At 33.2% G+C, this 20,200-nt stretch overlaps 2 protein-coding genes across 2 annotated transcripts; both read right to left on the bottom strand.

Moving 5' to 3' along the window:
* Positions 1 to 385: 385 nt before the first annotated feature.
* On the bottom strand, positions 386 to 11,882 carry LOC143575354 (ABC transporter G family member 32-like). The gene is made up of 23 exons (XM_077059756.1): positions 11,632 to 11,882; positions 10,244 to 10,364; positions 10,054 to 10,142; positions 9,546 to 9,630; positions 9,280 to 9,439; positions 9,115 to 9,191; positions 8,979 to 9,032; positions 8,493 to 8,885; positions 7,726 to 8,004; positions 6,516 to 6,829; positions 6,279 to 6,439; positions 5,376 to 5,479; positions 5,130 to 5,289; positions 4,683 to 4,805; positions 4,500 to 4,594; positions 4,098 to 4,430; positions 3,184 to 3,474; positions 2,852 to 2,935; positions 2,625 to 2,758; positions 2,302 to 2,529; positions 1,785 to 1,956; positions 1,449 to 1,703; positions 386 to 848 (listed from the first exon to the last, which is right to left on the bottom strand). The coding sequence occupies exons 1-23, from the start codon at positions 11,880 to 11,882 to the stop codon at positions 576 to 578; spliced, it is 4,236 nt and encodes a 1,411-aa protein (XP_076915871.1). The 3' UTR covers positions 386 to 575.
* A 3,183-nt stretch (positions 11,883 to 15,065) lies between these two features.
* On the bottom strand, positions 15,066 to 19,598 carry LOC143575357 (uncharacterized). Its single transcript, XM_077059758.1, has 7 exons — positions 19,177 to 19,598; positions 17,917 to 17,955; positions 17,754 to 17,824; positions 17,565 to 17,629; positions 17,367 to 17,456; positions 17,181 to 17,273; positions 15,066 to 15,630 (listed from the first exon to the last, which is right to left on the bottom strand). Exons 1-7 carry the CDS (start codon positions 19,596 to 19,598, stop codon positions 15,217 to 15,219), a joined length of 1,194 nt encoding a protein of 397 aa, XP_076915873.1. The 3' UTR covers positions 15,066 to 15,216.
* Positions 19,599 to 20,200: the final 602 nt, after the last annotated feature.

Genomic DNA, 20,200 nt, shown 5'->3' with positions numbered 1-20,200 from the left:
AACCTGCAGTAGATTTTCTAAGATCAATTTGATTACAAACTTGTTTACATAAAATCCTTTAATTTGAACTTTAAAATATATGGTGTGTTGTGCCTTGAATCTTGGTTTCTTGATCTTGACTTGCTTTAGTTTTGCTGATTTAAGTAATTTATCGACTATACACCAAAAATTGCAAAATCAGGTGGTTGAACCCAGATTACAGTAGTATGTGATATTACTCAACCGAAAGGGTCAAGCCCGCGATGGTGCATGTTGTTTTCGGCTTATTATGACAAGTCGATTATCCCCTGCCCAACTAGCATGTGTGGTGCCCAAGCGGTACAGGTTCTCAAAACAATCAGTGTTATTGTTTGAGTAAACTTTTATTCGAGTCCATGTGGTTTGGTCGGTTTAACTATTTGAATCTAATCCCAAATCTTTAACCCATTTGAGTCAACATTACCCATTCAAAAAGTTCATACCATTTTATGGAACATATAATCATGTTTTACCATTTAATGCTAATTATAATTACATACTTTGGTGTAATATGACAAGAATCCTTGTTTGTTAGAGCCTTTACAATTTACACACATTTATCTCCTTTGAAAGTTGAAGCATTTCATAGTAAATGCAAATGTCACTGCAAACAAAAGACAAAATCCCACCACCGCAGTGGCGGCAACACCCAAGAATTGCTGGCGGTACCCTAACTCGTCTTCAAGAAACTGTCTTAATGGAACCGAATGCAAACCGTCAGCGAGCTTTAAGGGCTCATCAACATCTCCATATTGTGATGTCAGCAGCCCATACAAACTCCATGATACTGGATTCACCCAATAATACCATCTCCACCATATAGGAAGCCTCTGTTCATCAACATTTAAAATAACTTACAGATCGAATATCAAATATACCATCAACAGAACTAAAAATATCATATACGCCCTTACAGAGCAGTTAAATACAATTTAATAAATGACAATTTTCACCCTTAATTTTCTAAAACATTAAAATTTCATATATGCCCTTCTTTAACTTCAATTGATTATTAACCCATTTTAGCTTAATTTTTTTAAAAAATGGAGACAGATTCAATTATATGTGCTTCAACTATTTGATTTGAGTTAGATTGCTTAACGTTCGATTATCATGCGATTATACATGGTTAGATTATCAGATTCGAACACATATTTGATGTTCGATTATCTGCCATCGAGAGAACAAAGAGGAAATCCAAACTAAAAAAACAGAGGGTTTAAACAAATATAACGGAAAAGGGTAGAATGGTCATTTAATAAAAATTCATTAAAGCTGGGTTATATATGCGATATTTTTAGTTTTAGTTGGGTACATATGAAAATTTTCAAGTTTCTAAGAGCTTATATGAAATTAAACCTGTTATAAAGTACAAAGATAAATAATAATAATAATAATAATAATAATAATAATAATAAAAGTTTAGTTACCATTCGAGTTATCATAAATCCACTGAAAAGGTTCCACAACATGTAAAATGGAGCAGCGACAATCGCGGCAATGTTATGGTTGGGTGTAACAGCAATAGTCATCATTCCAAAGAAGGTGAAGTATAGCAATGTGAAGTACATAAAATATATGTACCAAAATAATTTCAAAAAGCTCCATTCAAATGAAGCCAAGAAGTAGAAAATAAGGCTGTATACAAGCGATTGCACGTACACATAAGGGAACTCTATTGCAACCTGAATTTAACATATAAAACACATTATATGCTGATTAAAAAATATATGTTTTGACAGTATAAACATTTAAGAACAATGTACCTGTGCAAATGCAAATGGTAAAGCGGAATACATTCCTGCTACTCTTTCTCGGTATGAAACAGACCGTTCGACATAAACGACCGGTTGGACTGAAGCCGCGTTTGTAATTCCAATAAATAAAACTGCTGCATACATTGATCCCATTGCATTAAAAATATCCTGCTGTGTTTCCCTGAAAAAAAAAATATGAATTATTTGATTAATAGTCAAAATAACTACCTTTTGTATGATTTCTATTTTAGGTAGTGAGCTTATTTGGGCAAAATACAAAATGAAAAGAAATTCAAGCTTTCAAAATTATGATTTGAGATTTTGAGGTAATGATCAAAATCAGCTGGTTTCATAAGCACGTGAGTGCCACATCAGTGCCTCGTCAGCAAAGACAACATGGTCAAAACTTACTTCCAAGTCAACATTTCTTACAAGTAACTAAAAACAATGCCAAAGATCGATGCCTTTTTATGCAACTATCACTATCCCTAAATCAAAATATTCATTTTATATTAAAATAACTCACCTTTTAGTGCCGAATTTCCAACACATTGTGCCGAACATCAATGATATGATGACTGTGTAGAAAAACCGTACAGCTGTATATTGTGGGTTCCGCCAGTAGGACAGATTTTGCTTCCAAAGACATGCATAGAACTGACCCAAAAATGTCTGAGAATATTTGGTTGGAAAACTCAAGAATTTTGAATTCCTGTCTGGTTTGCTCAGGTTCTCAACTAGTTCTTGGTTTTGCCTAAAAAACAAAAAAAAAACATATCAAGATTAAGAACTGACTTGTTAAAATAAAGCCATTATAAACAAAATGTATAAATTTATATATTAGCTTACAAATATAGATCTGATTCACGGTAGATTTCAGCAAAATCTACACCAAGATGGTTTTCTTCTGTCACTGAAGTAACCTCAAGAATCCAGGTAGCCGGGTTGTATCCAGGTCGGATCTTAGGAACTCCTTTTACCGCCTAAAAAAGAACTCAATATTTAAGCAAATTTAAAAAAGATATATTATAAAAATTTGAAAATCAATGACATATTTATTATAAAGAAACACAAACCTCAAAAAACTGTATAAGTTTGTGGGACCCGGTGCCTAAAGGACCAGCATAAATGAGCGTTCCGCCATGTTTCATCAATAAAAGCTGTAAGATGAATCTGTTAGTGTTGGGTTAACAGGCCAAAACAGGTTCGGGCCAAAACAGTTCAAAAAATGTACTTTTTACATTAAAAATTTAGGGCTTTATCAGCCTTTATGCATCAAAACAGTACTCCAGGAGACTTTCGACCCGTTTATGTTTTGGGCTAAATTTTTTAATTGTACGCATTTGACCCGTAAAAAATGGACAGCAAAAATCAACTTATAAATTTTTAAATAGGTTGAAATTGCTACCTCATCAAAAGATTCAAAAATATCTATGCTCGGCTGATGGATGGTACAAATAATGGTACGGCCCGTGTTGACAATATTTCTAGCCGTTCTCATAACAATGGCAGCAGCCCGTGCATCAAGACCCGAAGTCGGTTCATCCATAAATACTATAGATGGGTTTGCAACTAACTCAACTGCAATTGTTAATCTTTTTCGTTGTTCGGTTGATAAGCCATCAATTCCAGGTAGACCAACTAGAGCTCCCTTGAGTGGACTTAGTTCCACAAGTTCCATAACCTCTGCTACAAAGTCCTGAAATTCAAATTTTAAAAAAATATATATATATTTTGAAGACGGTTTTAGTTTTTATGGTTCGGCCAATAACCCTTTGCCTATTAGTATAAGATTGACTTTTTTAGTCCAATAGCTTCACTTTCGTTTCAATGAAAGTCCAGCCCACTAACACCGTCCAAATATCTTTGTTAACTTTTTATTAAAAGACCAAAATACCCTTGGATTATTTGTGTTGGTCAAAATAACAAATCTTTGGGACCCACTTTGAAACAAAGTATATTATATTTATATACAAAGTATATTATATTTATATACTATACTATACTATAATATCGGTACAATCTATGGTATTAATATATTATATTTTTAAGTGGGTCCCAAAAATCATTTTACTAACACAAAATAATGTAAGGGTATTTTAGTCCTTTAAATAAAACGTTAACAGAAAATTTGGATGGAGTTAGTGGGCTGGACTTTCATTGAAACGAAAGTGAAACTACTGGACTGAGAAAGTCAAATTTAAACTAACGGACTAAAAGGGTTATTCAGGTCAAACCACAAAGACAAACTGTATTTCACTCTAAAAATAGATGTGTTTGCAACTGATTATCTGATTATTATCTAATAAAATGAGTTCTTACCCTTTTCGTCCTCACATCAATATCAGAAGGTAATCGAAGCCAAGCTGAAAACATCAGTGCTTCATAAACAGTCAAACACGGGGAATGAACATCGTTTTGTTCACAGTAACCAGAAACTCTTGCAAATGTTTCTTGGTTTTTAAGGTAACCCGAAACATAAATTTGGCCTGAGATATGACCACCGGTTTTTCTGCCAGATAAGACATCCATAAGAGTGGTTTTACCGGCCCCACTAACACCGACCAATGCGGTTAGTAGACCTGGCCTAAAAGCTCCAGTTATGTTGACTAATAGTTGTAATTTGTTGACTGATAGACCTTGTTGCTTTAATTCCTAAAGCAAAGATTTAATGAGATGATAGACAAGTAAAAATAACATTGTTTTTGTAAAAGTATAACATACACGTGGGACATCGACGTAATAACTAATGTTGCGGAAAGACATGGCGAGTGGCTGAAATGGAAGAACGATTCCTCTTTGACTTTTGACTTCAGCACCTACAGTAAAGGGTGAACATTGAAGAAAACAGTTACATTTGACTAGTCAACCTTGATTTACACAACTATATAGATTCCAATTTCATACCAGCATATGAATGCGAACGCTGTAAGTAATCTTTTAACTGAATAATAGAAGACATAATCCCATTTTTCGCCTTCTGTGACTTTGCGGTCTCCCTAGGGACAACTGCTTGATGGTTTCCAAGAGCTATATATACAAAAAACAAACAAAAACACATCTTTATGATCTTTCATTAATGTTGTTTCCAACAAAAAAAGATATGCCAGAAAACTGTATGATGATAAAAAGCTCTAAATTTAGATCTTTTGTCACATTGAGAGGTTAAAAATGACAAAATTGCCCCTAGCTTTACTCAAAGAATCAACTCTAGATTGACGACTGAAACATTTTAATGGCACTTTTGTCATTTTACAACTGTAGACGTGACAATAGCTTTAAATTAGGGGCCCTTTGTCATTTTATAATATTCCAACATGCTATATAAATAACGTGAAGAGAATAAAAACTTACGATTAAGATATGTAAGGAATAATGTGAAGAGAATGTTGAATAAAATTGTGTAACCAAGTAAAGCACCAACTCCAATCCAATACCAGTAATCTTCAGGAAACAAGCTTCTCACTTTCAGTAGCATAGTTCCCAAAGGGAGTTTAGTGTTGTTTCCAGCTGCCTGCACACCATACAAATATGAGTATATGTTATTGTTAACGGGTCAAAGGGTAAAACTGTAATTTTCAGCCAAGAGATAATTCTTACCTTATGCCAAGTATCCCCTAAAAATTCATTGACTGAAACAGCATTTTGAGCATACATCAAAGGCGAAAACCAGTAGCCCCATATCCACCAAGCCGGGATGCTATCTGCAATAAAATTATTAAAATTAATTTACTTTCAATAAGCACACTTTATTGACCTAATTGCATACAAAAGTAACCAACTTTCAAAAATTCTTATTAAAAGATATGGGTAGGGATGTAAACGATGAGCCGAGCTCGAGCTCCGCTTGTTTTAACTTATGAGAGCTAGAGCTCAGCTCTAGAGTAATTTTGCAAGCTCGAGCTCGGCTCGTTTATTATTTATCAATTAGTTTATGTACATTTGCAGTTAGTTTTTTAATACAATTATAATTTAATAGTTTATATATGAAATAATATGTATTATTTAGTTATTTTATCATAATTTTATATATAATTATTATCATATAAATTTATGTTAAATATACTAAATTAAAATTAGATAAATAATAGGCTTGCTTAGGCTAGCAAGCTAGCTCGAGCTCGATAAGTGAAGCTCAGGTTTGGACTCATTTATTAAACAGGCTTATTTTGGCTCGAGGTCATTTAAGCTCGGCTCGATTCGAGCTTTTAGTGAGGTGATCTCGAGTATCTCACAAGTGGTTTGGCTCGTTTAAACCGCTCATAATGGGTAACGAGTAACAACTGCCATGTTGGTAACTTATAACGATATTGACTTTTTTCCAGTGTGTAAAAACTGGCCATCTTAGGTGAATTACCTGAAAACATACTTTTTTTAAACTTCGATAGCTTTTTTGGCTTAAAAATATGGTTACCAGCAATAGAAATCAGCCCGGAGTTGGTAACTTTGTTATAAAATGTGTCCTATTTAAAATATTGAGATGGATACATATTAAAAATATACCTCTAGACAATATAAATCCACCAAGTGCCATAACAACCAGCATGGCAAAAGATCCAAAAGTATTAGCCACTATCATATTTCTGCCTAAAGATCCCATCACACGAAAAAGACCGATTGACATTTGGTTCAACAAGAAGTACAACAAGAACTGCTTTAAGCATCTGCAGATTTTAACATAATAAAAGTAAATGCTAATTAAATAACAAAATAAAAGTACTTGAATTGAAGAGAGTGTACCTTGAAATTTGGGGATCAAAACCAACAAGATAATATGTGACAGCCACCCAAACACCTGATTCTATAACTGATGAAGGAATACTTAAAAGCCAAGAAGGAAGAGTGTAAACCCAACAGGGGTAGAAATGTAAATCTCTGTGCTTGTATATAACAGGAAGTTTGGCTATTAACATCGGAACCTCCATAAAACCGTTGAATAATATCATAACAATTGCATAAAGAGCACCAAGATAAACTCCACCATCATCAAGTGAATTGCGATGCAAAGTTGTACGAAAAAATACACTAGACATAACTAAAACCACCAACATAAGCTGCAAAAAATAATAAAAAGTAAATAACTTCAAGTCGATATTTTGAAGACAAATAAATAGAAAAGAAATTTGTAAGATACTATGCCTCAATTCATAACTCAAGCAACCAACTGCTACAACAAAAGGTGCGTTTTGTCTTCTTTTTTTTATGTTGTCTTTATCTGCATATTACGTTTTTAGTAATAAAAATAAGTAATTGTTGTTTTAATGAAAGTAAAAGTTTACTTGTAAAACAAAAATTCCAAAGAAAAAAAATGAGCTGCTGCTGATAGAGTTAAGAATCGGTGCATAGTATCTTGTTAATTTGGCTTGCAAACTAACAGAACGTTCAGTGAACTGTTTGTGAACCGTTAAACGGGAAATTCGTCTATGTACATTAATTTAATAAACGAACGAACATGAACATTCTTTTTTGTTCATTTAGTTAAAAGAACGTAAATGAACACATGTACTGTTCGTTCAATCATGTTCATCAACGTTTGTTCATTTATGTCCGTTCACTTACATTCATTTATGTTTTCTCGTTTACATATTCTGTTCATTTTTTTTAGGCCCAACAGAACGTAAATGAACACATGTACTGTCCGTTCACTCAGTTATGTTCTTTCATCTTTAACTGTTATGTCCGTTCGTTTACGTTAATGAACTGTTCGTTTATACTATTAATGAACCGTTCGTTTATACTATTAATGAACGAACATAAACGAACACAAACACACTTTTTTTCTTAACAAACACAAACTAGAAAACTCTGTTTGTTTAATAGCTTGCGTTCGATCGCTTGTTTGGTTAAAGTTAAACAAACGAACATGAACATACTCCGTTCGTGTTCGTTTTGTTTACATGCCTGTTGTTTAATGATTTAAATAACGCCTGGTAAAAATCAATAACATTACCTGAAAGTATTTGAAGACATAAACCAATGACTCGCGTTTCAGAAGTAACATCTGCCACTGAAAACTAATCTTGAGTAGCTTCATTCTTTTTACACCATAAGTGTGGTAAGAAAGGGCGGCTGGATGATTTTGGTGTTTGTCAAAAGGAATAGCCAGCTCACGTGATAAAGAACGACCAAGAAAATTTGATTGAAATGCTTCTACAAACTTTTCAACGGGAATATATTCATAATGTTCATCAAGTGACCAATATTGTTCTTGATCTTTTACTGATGTAACCTATGTGCAAAAAGAAAAATTAAAGTTCAAAAGAAGATGAGGTGATGTGTAGAGATCAAACAATTTGAAAGTTGCCCAAAGGGTATTTTAAAGCATAAAGCCATCTAAATCATTTTGTTCAAAACTGGGCTGTAAACTGATAAAAGGATTAACTTTTATAATCATATCTAACACACTAATTATTTAAAGACAATTACATGTTTTTGGAGAAAGTTTATGCTTGGCATGTAGCTTTTCGAAAATAAAAAAATAAAAATAAAATCTATTTTTTGGAAAAATAAGATCCTAGAAAATAAGCTACTCAAAAGTCAAAAGTAGCTTTCAAAAATAAACTTGGAGATTTTTAAAACAAAATTACCTAAATGCCCTTTCGCAATAATCATGTATCTAATAAGTATATACATGTGTCCTTTTATGCCAATTAACACTTATATGGGGCAACCCGATCTGACCCGTGTCTATTTTGCAACCCAAGTGATGTTACTTACTTCTTGTAAAAAATCGGCCACGTTTTTCCTCTTCGGACAATGAAAGCCCATAGAAGCAAAGAAAGCCACAGCTGCATTGCGGGGCCCTTGGTATACAATTTGACCTTCACATAATAATATCAAATCATCAAATAACTCAAACGTTTGAGGATCTGGTTGCAACAACGAGATGACAGTTGTCCCATCAAGAGCGCGAGTTGAGTGTTTAAGGTAGTTAATGATTTGATAAGTAGTTGAGCTATCAAGGCCAGTTGATATCTCATCCATGAGAAGAACCCGTGAGGGTCCCACTAGCAGTTCTCCTGAAGTCAACCGTTTTATTTGACCACCAGAAATCCCTTTACGCATTTCATCTCCTACTAGTGTATCCGCGCATATATCCAATCCTAAAATCTTTGTACACATGTCAGAATCACACAACACTTGAAAGCAATGGTAAGTATTCGATCGTCAATATTTGATCTTTGAAACCATTTGATAGTGTACCTTCATAAGGTAATCCACTACAAGACTCGTCTTCTTTTCTCCAAGTGCCACTGTCTAAACCGAAAATACATAAACGTTATTTATTGAAAATTGGAATATTTTAACAAACAAAAAAATAGAAGGTAAAAGTATGCACCTTTATAAATATATCAAGATCTTCATCTGGTCTAATTCCAGCATTTTCCTCTCTTCTTAAAAGTTCCATAATCATATCTGTTACCAATTTTCATAGAATCGCATTATTATATAAAATAACTAAAATATTGAAATAAATCACAATCAACTATCAATTTGAATTTACCTTTTTTATAACCAAAACCTTGACAGCATTCTGCAAACTGAAGTGTCTCCCTAACTGTCATTTCAGCCATATGACAATCTTGCTGGCTGACATATGCACAAGTTTTTTGAGGAACAAATTCGTTTAACTCGCATCCGTTATATGTGATTTTCCCAGACAACTTCACAAAATACAATATGTTATACTCAAAATCCGAATTAAACGTTAACTTCTTGAGTATAACTGTAAAAGGTAAATCTTGATAAATTTTAATAAATCCTGGAAACCTTTAATTCATGTCCAAGACGTCCAGCTAGAGCCAAAAGTAGTGTCGTTTTACCGGAACTTGGGGGGCCCAAAAGGAGAGTTAATCTAAAAGATGAGCATTAAATTGAACAGTAAGTAGTTATTTGAAGGGCTAGTTGTACATAAAGTAAAGAGGTAAAATTCTATTTTGGGTGATGGATTATTTTTCTAACTCGTAAAATGACAGATAAAAATAAACTAACATTTGATCCAAATTTGTTAAAAGACCATTTTCAGCAAAAAAAACTGCTTAACCAAAATAGGAAGAAAAGTTTTTACCAAAAGTTGGTTCCTTTAAACTAAAAAATAAGAATAACTCATAGTTAGTTGCTTAAAAAAATAAATAAATAAATAAAACATTATGTTGACTAATTTAGTTAAAAACTTTTTCCGAGTTTAAGCCTTGTCATCACTAAGGAAATAATATAGTACCCATTATAACAGTTTACTGTAGTAATATTCAACAAAAGTTATGATATAAATGTTTACCTGGAAGGTCTAACAATTCCACTAACATCATTTAAAATGCTCGGTTTTGTTCTTCTGCCAGGAAAAATCCTTAATTTCCTCAAGAAAGCCTTACGAAGGTGTCAGAATGTAACATGTCAATGAATATCCAATCCAAAATGAAAATATAAAGTTATAAAATACACACTATTTTGTTCCTCCAAAAACTTACATCACTGATGTTATAAACCGAATTCGGTAAGGTAGGCAATGCTCTGCTCCCCACATGTACAAATGCATCTATTCGTAGGTTTTCAAATCGAACCTCAACTTTTGGAAATTTCAGATCAACACTAGCAAGAACACAATCGAATAATCATACATAATCTGAAACTTACCACACACTTGGGGTGTGCACGGTTCTGTTTGAGTCAGTTTTGGGCTAAAACCGAACCAAAAAGCGAAATTTCAGTTTTTGAAACTTTTTAAAACCCTTCAGTTTCTTCTGTTTATCGGTTTTGCCATATGAGCTTAAAAATTATGGGCCAAGGAAAAAAGTTCGGCCAATAATAATAAATTTGGGCCTACTTCAATTTTGTTAATTGATAACTAATTGATCATTATACATATGGGCTAAAATGTTTGAGTTACATGTTTATTAAATTCTTATAAATTACTCAAATAAAAACACAGAAAATGAAATATCTATAAACTTGGTTTGTTTTCCCAGTTTTTATTCATGCAAAAACAAAACCAAACCGTAATTTCGGTTTTACAATATATATATGTATATATATATATAACCAAACCGTCAGTTTCCGTTTCACTTCTATTTTTTCGATTTTTCGGATCGTTTTTTTCAGTTTCATACAGTAACCGAACTGAATACCACGTAACCGTAAGCATAACCAAACCAAAAACCAACAAAACCGAACCGACATTAACCGAATTAACCAAAAACTGGTTATCTTTTTTTTCCTCTCGGTTAACAAAATTAAACGAACCGAACCAATTATATTTTCATATATTTCTAGCTTTCATACTTCCATTTCATAAATTTCCTATTTTATACCCCTCCATTTCATGTATTTCTAAGCAAAAATTTTAACTCAAGTTTGGTTTTGTTTATTAACCGAAATCAACCGATCAGAACCGAAACCTGACCAAGCAACCGAATAAACTGAACCGATTGTTTAATAAACTAGATTAACCAATGACTTCCGTTTCGCTTTGGTTGTTTCAGTTTTTTGGTTTCCGAACGTTAACTAAACCGAAACAGGGCAATAACCGAAACCAAAATCCAAACCAACTAACCAAAAACCTAACTAACTGAAAATCGGTTATCATTTTTTCCCCTTTGGTTAGCCGTAATTATCCGTAGCCAAACCATTTATATTTACTTATATTTCTAGCTTTTATACCTCCATTTCGTAAATTTCATGTTTTATACCCTCCATTTCATGTAGATCTAGCAAAAATTTTAACCGAATCGAACTGAAAACCGACAAACTAACAAAACGAAAAACCGATGACTTCAGTATCGGTTTCAGTTGGGGCAAATGACCAAAGCGAACCGTGCACGCTCAACACCTTAAAACTAATCATTACACCATAACTTACTTATCAAAGCGCTGTCGAATCCTATCGAAAAGCACCCTGGGGTTCGAATTCACCTTCCTGACCAACCTCTCCACCACTCTCTTCTTCTCCTCCTCACTACACTCACCAACATCAACCTCTCCAAAACTATTCCTAACCACCGAGGTTCTCGCCCTAACGAACGTGGGCGACCGCTGCAGTTCCTCCAACCGGAGGGCCTCCTCGTCGTTATCGCGCGTCTGGACGAACAGGTTCCCGAGAGAATCGCACATTGTTGCAATGAAATGATGGTTGAATACATTGTGAGGGATTTAAGGTGATGAATTTGAATAAGTAAGCCCTAATTTCTCAACAACTTTTGAATGTGGGAAAGAGTGGTGGTTGAAGCAAGAAGGTTCTGTGTGTGGATTGAATATGAATTTGATAATTTGAAATGAAAGTGTGAAATTAGGGTTTTAGGTTTGATTTGGTGGGAATTGGGAGAGAATGAAATTATGAAGAAAGAAAGTTGTTTTCTTTATAGAGTTGTTAAAAACAGTTGGGAATATTAGTTCCTTTCCCTCTTCATTTTTCGGTTCAAAACAGGGATGAGTAAACTGGTAGGCTATTGGATTCGGTACGGTTCACTTTGTTACCGGTATTTATTGAAATTTTGCCTTTGTCTTCGCCTTCGGTGCCGGTATCAAAACCGAACTATGTATTTTTGATACCGATACAAAATTTTTAGGAAAGTCGGGATTTTGAGGATAGTACAGGTTCGGTACCGAACTCATCTCTCATCTCTAGTTCAGAGAATTTTGATAGTTTGCTTGTACAACTATTATGCCTAAACAAAATTAAAAATTAAAAATTAATAATAATAATAATAATAATATTCTTTTAACAAACCAATAAAAATAGTAATTTTATTACGTATATGTATTTAATTGTAAAATTACTATTTTTATTGGTTCGTTAAAAGAATATTATTTATATTATGAAATTATTAACAAATTAGATATTAAACATTGTTGATTTTACGAACTGAAACAAGTTTTTTATCCGTGAGTTACTCGACATCAGAGCGCTAACTTTTTTATTAAATAATGATTTTTTCAATAAGCTTATTCAATATCCATTCTTATATTTTTACATCATTAAAGCGTTTTCAAAATGACAAACAAAAGATATTCATGTCACTTTCATGTCACCAAGTGTCAAAATGTATTAGTAGTGAACGTACCCATCTCTAACTTGTTTATTGAAATAAGTAGGTTAGAAATTCGTGTATTACACAGGTTAGACAATAAAAATGGTATAATTGATAAATCTTTTGAAATACGTTATATGATTAAACTAACGTATTACATATAATAGTGAAAAATAAAAAGTTCCATTAAAATTATAAATAAGTTGCAAGTTTTATATTATACAAATAAATTACTACATGTTTACTGAAACATTAACAAACCATACATTGTATAGCAACAAAGCATATATAATTTTTTTTATATGAACTAATTGTTAGTTTCCCTAACCATTGATGAGACCATCTGATGCCCAATTATTGCTTCTACTATTACCTGCAATTCACAACAAAAAATAACCAAACTAACCATGATTTAATACCCAACACTTGTCTCATTCATTCAGTTCGATTTGTACATTTATAATCAGTCAAAAGGTAAGAAAGATTGTTTAAATTCATTTCAGCTCGATTTCAAAATAATTAGGCTTTTGTATTCATATGTGACACCATATTGCTAATCAAAATATTGGACAAGGAGTGTTCCGGTTCCAACCGATCCATACGACGTTAGTCACTTTGACCTTCTACCCAACCCGCTTATGTTTTTGATCTTGTAAATAAGGTTTTTTGGTCAAAATAACCTAGAATAATCTGATCAATTGGTTTCTTCCCAACTCGCTAATGATTCTGATCATGTTTTTATCATGGTAACATCCAAATTTGTCATTGACAAAGGGGATCTATTGCACGCAACTTGGAACAAAATATAAACCAAGAGTCAATATACTTCAGGTTTGTGAGAAGAGTAAATAAGTCATTTGGGCAATCATAATCAATAAAAAGGGTGGTTATCCACGATAAACAATGAACATGACTTTACAATATGAATCAAACTCCCTTAGTTGTAATCCACAATAAGACTAGATAAGGAATGGATAGGATAATGATAAGACTAAGGAATGTTTTAAATCTTAATTAAATTTTAGTTTTAAATTAATAAATTTAATTAGAAATTAAAGGTTAATACATGAGAGCGTCACTTGGCAAACTATTAGGCCAACTAAAGAGTTTATGGTTTGACCAACATTTTTATTTATTATATACTAAATGATTTTTTTTAGTAATATCACATTAATGTACTAATCGGTCTTTACCCTATACCAATATATAGGTATTCAAACAATCTAATATGCAAGTGCTTTATACTATTAGTTTTAGCTATACTATAATTAGTGGCATAAAAGAATATATATTTTTATAGAAGAATTTATATGTGTTGAATAATATTATCTGTACTCGAATATATAATACACATTTTGATATTATTATATACAGATCCTTTAGAGGATTTAGATTACGAAAGTTTGTAATAAATACCCTTTAGTGTGTTAATTTCAAATTGTCATCTATTTCAAGCTATAAGACTAATTTTATTCACATACAAAACCCAACATAATATGGGCAAGTGACAAATAAGATAATATCAGATTTCTAAAAAAATACCTTTAGAAAAATACATATTTTTGAAAGCACTATGTTTTTTTAATAAAATGTATATCAACAGGATTATAAAAAAAAACAAAACAAGAATGTGCTTTTAGATTATTATTTTTTTAAAGTTAAATAACATGCGCTATTAAACAACAATCAAAATATATGTTAAAAATTAGTTGTTTTAAATGAAAAAGAAAAAAAAAACATACCTAGTCACTAACAAAGTTCCATGTGACAATGAAGTGGGTTGTGACATGGGTCGTGCAAATGACCAAGGTTGTTGATTTAAATACAACGTTTCTTTTCTTGTCAAAAGGTGAATGCCTTACACTAGGGTCACTGATAAACCTAGCCTAAGAAGAGTTTTTTTTTTACCTTCATATATGTTATTTAACCAAAAAAAAATATATTGCTAGAGGTGACAAGATGGACGAGTAGAGTAACATGTTAGAAATGAACACGTTCATGTTTAAACATGTCTTTGTCCAATTCTTTAAAAAGTTGAAACAATAACCAAGGCATTAATCATGATTGCAGTACAATCTATAATTTAAGAAGGACAAATTGCTTAAAATGGTAACATAGTTTAGCCACGTGTGGTTCGGTTCGTTCTAGGCCACTAGGATCAATAACCACAGAAGTATACCAAATGCTACTTATGAATTCAAAAGTTAAGCAAATAGTTGTAGAACACAGATATTAGAATCAACTTTTATAATATGAACAGTTTTTTAACAGAAACCCAAATTAAAAATAACTGAAACCAAAAATTTCAAATCTAAACACATTTATTGAGCACCAAGAATCCAAATCCTAATTCAAATTCAGACATAAAACTTTGTTTAACAAGCCATTAAAATCAATCATATCTAATATTTTACTTATCAATGATGAAAACTTAGCTTCGTTTCCATCCAATCAATAATATCTAGCCCGATTTCTTCACGTTCAGGCTCGAAAAGAAGATCATGCAAGAACCCGTCATACAGCTTTATGTGCTTGCACTTTGAAGCTGCCTGGTTGTACAAATCTCGAGAAGCAAGTGGATCTGTTACTTTATCAGCGGTTCCATGCAGGACGAAAAAGGGTACGGTCACTGACTTAAAGTTACGGGTCAAGTGAGACGAGATCCGAAGAATTTCGTGGCCCGTTCGGATTCTCATTGGCCCGGTGTACACTAACGGGTCGGTGTATTTTGCTACGAGTGCTGCAGGGTCTCTAGATACCGGAATACCCCTTTTGTTTGCACCTTTGAATTGGTATTTTGGGGCCACAAGTGAAAATAATGGAGCCACGGCCTGCATTAAGACATAAAGAATAACTGAATAAGTGATAGGGTTTGATATATGTGAAGATTGGATAATAGGGATAAAATGGAAGAACGATTATATTATTATAAACGTAAAGAAAGATTACAAGATATTCCCGGGCCTAGCCCTCTCTCACCGCATACGCGGGAGCCATGGCAATACCATCTTAAACCTAAAACATACTCTCCTTTCTCTATTAGCTATTGATACCTATTTATAGAAATATAATTACACTTAACCCCTCCCAAAATAGACTAATGACAATTATGACTAAAACTAGAGTATGATTCCTATCAATAAGTAATTGCAGTTTGTAGTTTATGTACATATGAGAAAAATAAATTATATGAAAATTGTGGTGGCATATACTATACACTGTAAAGAACTCAGTTTTTTTATTTACTTAGTAAATGAAAAAATAAAAACTTATTTATGAAAAATATAATTTTATTAATTCTTATTTCTATAAAAACAGTTAAACTAACAAACTGTAGAGCTTAAAACTGCATTTACTAGACACAAATTAAAATTTTAACAGGCCAAGGCGACAAACATTCAACCCAACCCATATAGCGAATGACCCGTTGCCCAACCAACCTGGCCCGCCCACACCTGCCCATTTGTCACCTCTGGCATGATCATAGAAGTTCCATATATCGATTTAAAGTCTTTTTGAGTATGATGTGCAGTTTAAACGAGCTGAGTCGAGCCAGGCCCAAACTCGACTTGGCTCGAGCTCAGCTCGTTTCGATCTCTATTTCTAAAGCTCGGGCTCACTCATGAGTAGTTTTTGAAATTTAAGCTCGGCTCGTTTCAAGTTGTATTTCTAAAGCTCGAGCTCGACTCGTAAGTAACTTTTAAAACACAAGCTTGGCTCGCTTATTATTTATTTTAATTTTTATATATTTATAAATATTTTTCTAGATTTTATATACTTTTTATTAATGATTTTAATATATAAGATAATATATATTATTTAGTTATATTTATTACAATTTTATCTCTCATTACAATTATTATATAAATGCATTTTTAATATAAAAATTTGAACAAATTATAGGCTCGTTTAGGCACATGAGAGGGCTCAAGCTCGATAGTGAAGCTCAGGCTCGGCTCATATACCAAACAAGCTTACTTTAAGGCTCAAGCTCGGGGTCGAGATCATTTAACCTCGGTTCGAATTCAGCTTTCAGCGAGCTGATCCAGAGTAACTCACAAGCGGCTTGGCTCGTTTACACCCTACAAATGTGTATATGTATTATAAAATTCATTTTAGCTGTGAATTGAATCTTATCATCATGCATTAATGTTGTTCAACTTGTAATGTTTTATCTTATCATCATGCATTGATGTTGCTCAACTTGTACTGTTTTTATTTCCCGGGTCCCAACCGTAGGTGCTAGAAGAAATATAAATAGAGATATGATAGTAGGTCCATCACACAAAATAAGATGGTGCAAGTGAACGAATAAAACTATAAAATTGTTATTTTTCACTTGTGACAAATATAGAACATGATGTTAAAGTAGGATACTTACCCCAACAATCGGATGTGAAGGGGTAACACGCAGCGCAGGCGAAGTTAGTATAATTCCTTCCACTTGTTCTCTAATGTAAGGATAGCTAGCAGCCTAATTGGTCAACAGTAGTCAAATTAAACTTCATAAGCATACACCATTCATTCCCACATAGAATGGTAACAAAAATATTATTAACATATGTACCTTTAAGACGACAGATCCACCGGTTGAGTGCCCATAAAGAAAGCATGGTATTCCTGGGTGATCTGACTTTATCTTTTCCAGGAAAGACCCCTAATAAATTGGAAAACAGATAAAAGAATCAAAATGTGCGAATATATGTACATATAGTAACAAATACACATAGAAAAAGAAAGTATGAGAATGCAGGAGTTAACTCACGGTATCAGCCACGACATAATCTAGTGAAGGTACGTATCCATGCAAACCGTCACTACCTCCATGACCTAAAAAAGGATAAATTTATAAAATTTATACAAAAGATGCATATATTTTTAAGGAACGCAGTTTTATGGCAATTGTTATGGCCAGCATTTGTCTGGTAACAATAATATAACACAACATACCTACCTATCCAGTCCATTGCATATACCCCAAAGTTACATGAATTGAGTTGCCTTGCAAAATCAGCATATCTCCCACTGTAAATATGTATCATATATTTAAAAAATAGTTCACTATTTAAGGATTTTGACGATGTTAGAAAAATGAGGGAGTTGATGGGATGACTTACCTATGCTCGTTTAGTCCGTGTATTATGATTAAAATGCCCCTGGAAACATTATATCAGTTGAATTAGCAAATATAAACTATTGAAATGGAAAATTTTGTAAGCTCAAAAAGTGATTTCTATATATTCCAATTTATTTCTCCCATATGTGTGTTCTAAATCATATGAATTCACAGGTTCAAAATGCTCAATTACAGAAGTGAACAATATAACCCTTTAAAAGAATGAAATATCTCACAATCCGATAACAAAGTTATCAACTTGTTAAGTGACAATTGGCAAATGAATGACAAATCAAATATTTTAAGTGGTGAAACCAAACCTAGAGTCCTAGATTCAAGTACAAAATATAGATGACAGATTACTTAAAATCAAACCTAAGTGAACAATATCAACTAGCCCTCAATAACCAATGACTAAGGTTAATTGATCACCATCTAGGAACATGTTTGATCTCAAATAGTTTTGCATGCTGAATTTAAGCATGAAGATCATCAAAAGAAAAATACATAACCAAAATTCAGCCCATCAATCTAATTGAATATAGCGTAGTTAGGGGCGTAAACGTGCCAAGCCACTCATGAGCTACTTAAGATTGGCTCGTTAAAAAACTCAAATCAAGCCGAGCTTAAACTAGCTCGAGCCTAAAAATAAGTAAACAAGCACGGGCTTCAATTATCGTGCTCGACCTGGCTCGCGAGCCTAGAGCATGATATTTATATCATTTTTATTTAATATATATTTATTAAAAAATTAATAATGTGTATAAAATTATGATAAAATAAATAAACAATATGTATTATGCTATATATAAAAATATATAATAACTTAAAATACATAAAATTAATTATATCCACATATAAGATAATTGATAAATAATAAACGAGCCGCTGCAAGCCTAAACAAGCTTGTTATTTATATACTCCGTAACTTTTATTATATATATATTTATTTATTTATTCAATAATTAATATCATGTATAAAATTATGATAAAAACAGCTAAATAATATATATTATAAATTATAATTAAGCAAATATATGTAAAATAAATATAAATATATAAAAATTAATTAATAATGAAATAACCGAGTTGAGCTCGAGCTAGAAAGACTACTCATCAGCCGAGCTCGTTAAACCAGCCTAATCGAAAAATGAGTAAAATTCGAACACAGTGTGACAGATTCATAATTCATAACCTAGCGCTTGAGAATTGCGTAAAATTCGTAATAATTAAACAAAAAAAAAAAAGAGTATGACGTCACCTGATCTCATGAGAAACCGGAATCCACGACCGGCAGAACAAGGCGTTGTTACGTCCGTTACCAAAAAACAAAAACGTTTCAGCACGGCACCTGCAACTCCATCCCATGACGTCATCATCCTCGACCGCTGACGTCACCATCGGAATTTGCTCCGCGAGCGTTCTCCGCCTGATCACATCCTCCTCCTCGACGACAACCTCTCGACGCCGGAACGAAAACCTCCGCTTCGGCGGCGGACAACGGCGGAGGTGGAAGACGAACCAGAGGAAGATTGATTGGACGAAGATTAATATCCGGCGGATGGAGGTGACGGAGGACAGTGACCGGTGAAGGTTTTTGAATACCGGAATGATACGGCCGCTGGCGCCGGAGGTTAGTTCTGCCACGTGGACAGGTGGTGCTGCTGCTGCTGCTGCTTCCATGGATTGTGTAAGAGATGTGTGAAGATTTCAAGGAGGAGAATGGAATAGGTCTTTATTTATTGTAATAACAACACGTAGAGGATCGAAGAGGAGGAAGGGTAAAGTAGTCAAATAGTTTTTAATATACGTTAGAAGCGAACATAAACCATGTAAGATACGCGAGACTCAACTCGGAATAGACCTGATTAATTATAATAGGTCGGTTTCTGGTTTCTAAGAATGTTATTTTAATCGGTCCGGCTTTGGTCAGGTCTCGTGGGTGTGGCCCGTTTGCACGCCGATAGTATGATTTTGACCGAGCTGGTAATTACAAGCGTGTTAACACAATAAGGAGTTGAACATGTTTGATTTAAGCTTAACAAGTTTCGTGTCATAAACGGGTCGACACATTTAAGACACGAGTAACGTTGCGTCTAAACATGTCATAGCCTGTTTAGACCCAATTACACATTTGTACATGCTTTTATCTTTTAAAAACTTTACATATTTGTAGGTTTCTGTCTGGAAAAATGTTATTGAAGGATATTATTAATGTGGATCTCAATTTTTATGGACTTTTCTTATCTTGCTATATGTTAACTGTTTGAAGTGATTCAGTTCGT

Source organism: Bidens hawaiensis, unplaced genomic scaffold, assembly GCF_021521415.1.
Source record: "Bidens hawaiensis isolate Kalapana, Puna unplaced genomic scaffold, B.hawaiensis_p1.1 tig00027341_1, whole genome shotgun sequence".
Classification (NCBI taxonomy): domain Eukaryota; kingdom Viridiplantae; phylum Streptophyta; class Magnoliopsida; order Asterales; family Asteraceae; genus Bidens; species Bidens hawaiensis.
This window is presented reverse-complemented; position numbering and strand designations above follow the sequence as displayed.

Bases quoted from the DNA above. Each gene is read 5' to 3' on its own strand.
- LOC143575354 (XM_077059756.1), bottom strand. From the start codon at position 11,882: ATGTGCGATTCTCTCGGGAACCTGTTCGTCCAGACGCGCGATAACGAC. The intron at 9,631-10,053 runs GTAAACATTTAT...CTCATCTTTTAG, and splicing joins GGAATTGTTAGACCTTCCAG to ATTAACTCTCCTTTTGGGCC. The intron at 8,005-8,492 runs GTAAGTAACATC...TTTTGCACATAG, and splicing joins TGGCCGATTTTTTACAAGAA to GTTACATCAGTAAAAGATCA.
- LOC143575357 (XM_077059758.1), bottom strand. From the start codon at position 19,598: ATGGAAGCAGCAGCAGCAGCAGCACCACCTGTCCACGTGGCAGAACTA. The intron at 17,825-17,916 runs GTAAGTCATCCC...ACATATTTACAG, and splicing joins CACGGACTAAACGAGCATAG to TGGGAGATATGCTGATTTTG. The intron at 17,274-17,366 runs GTACATATGTTA...TTGACCAATTAG, and splicing joins GTGGATCTGTCGTCTTAAAG to GCTGCTAGCTATCCTTACAT.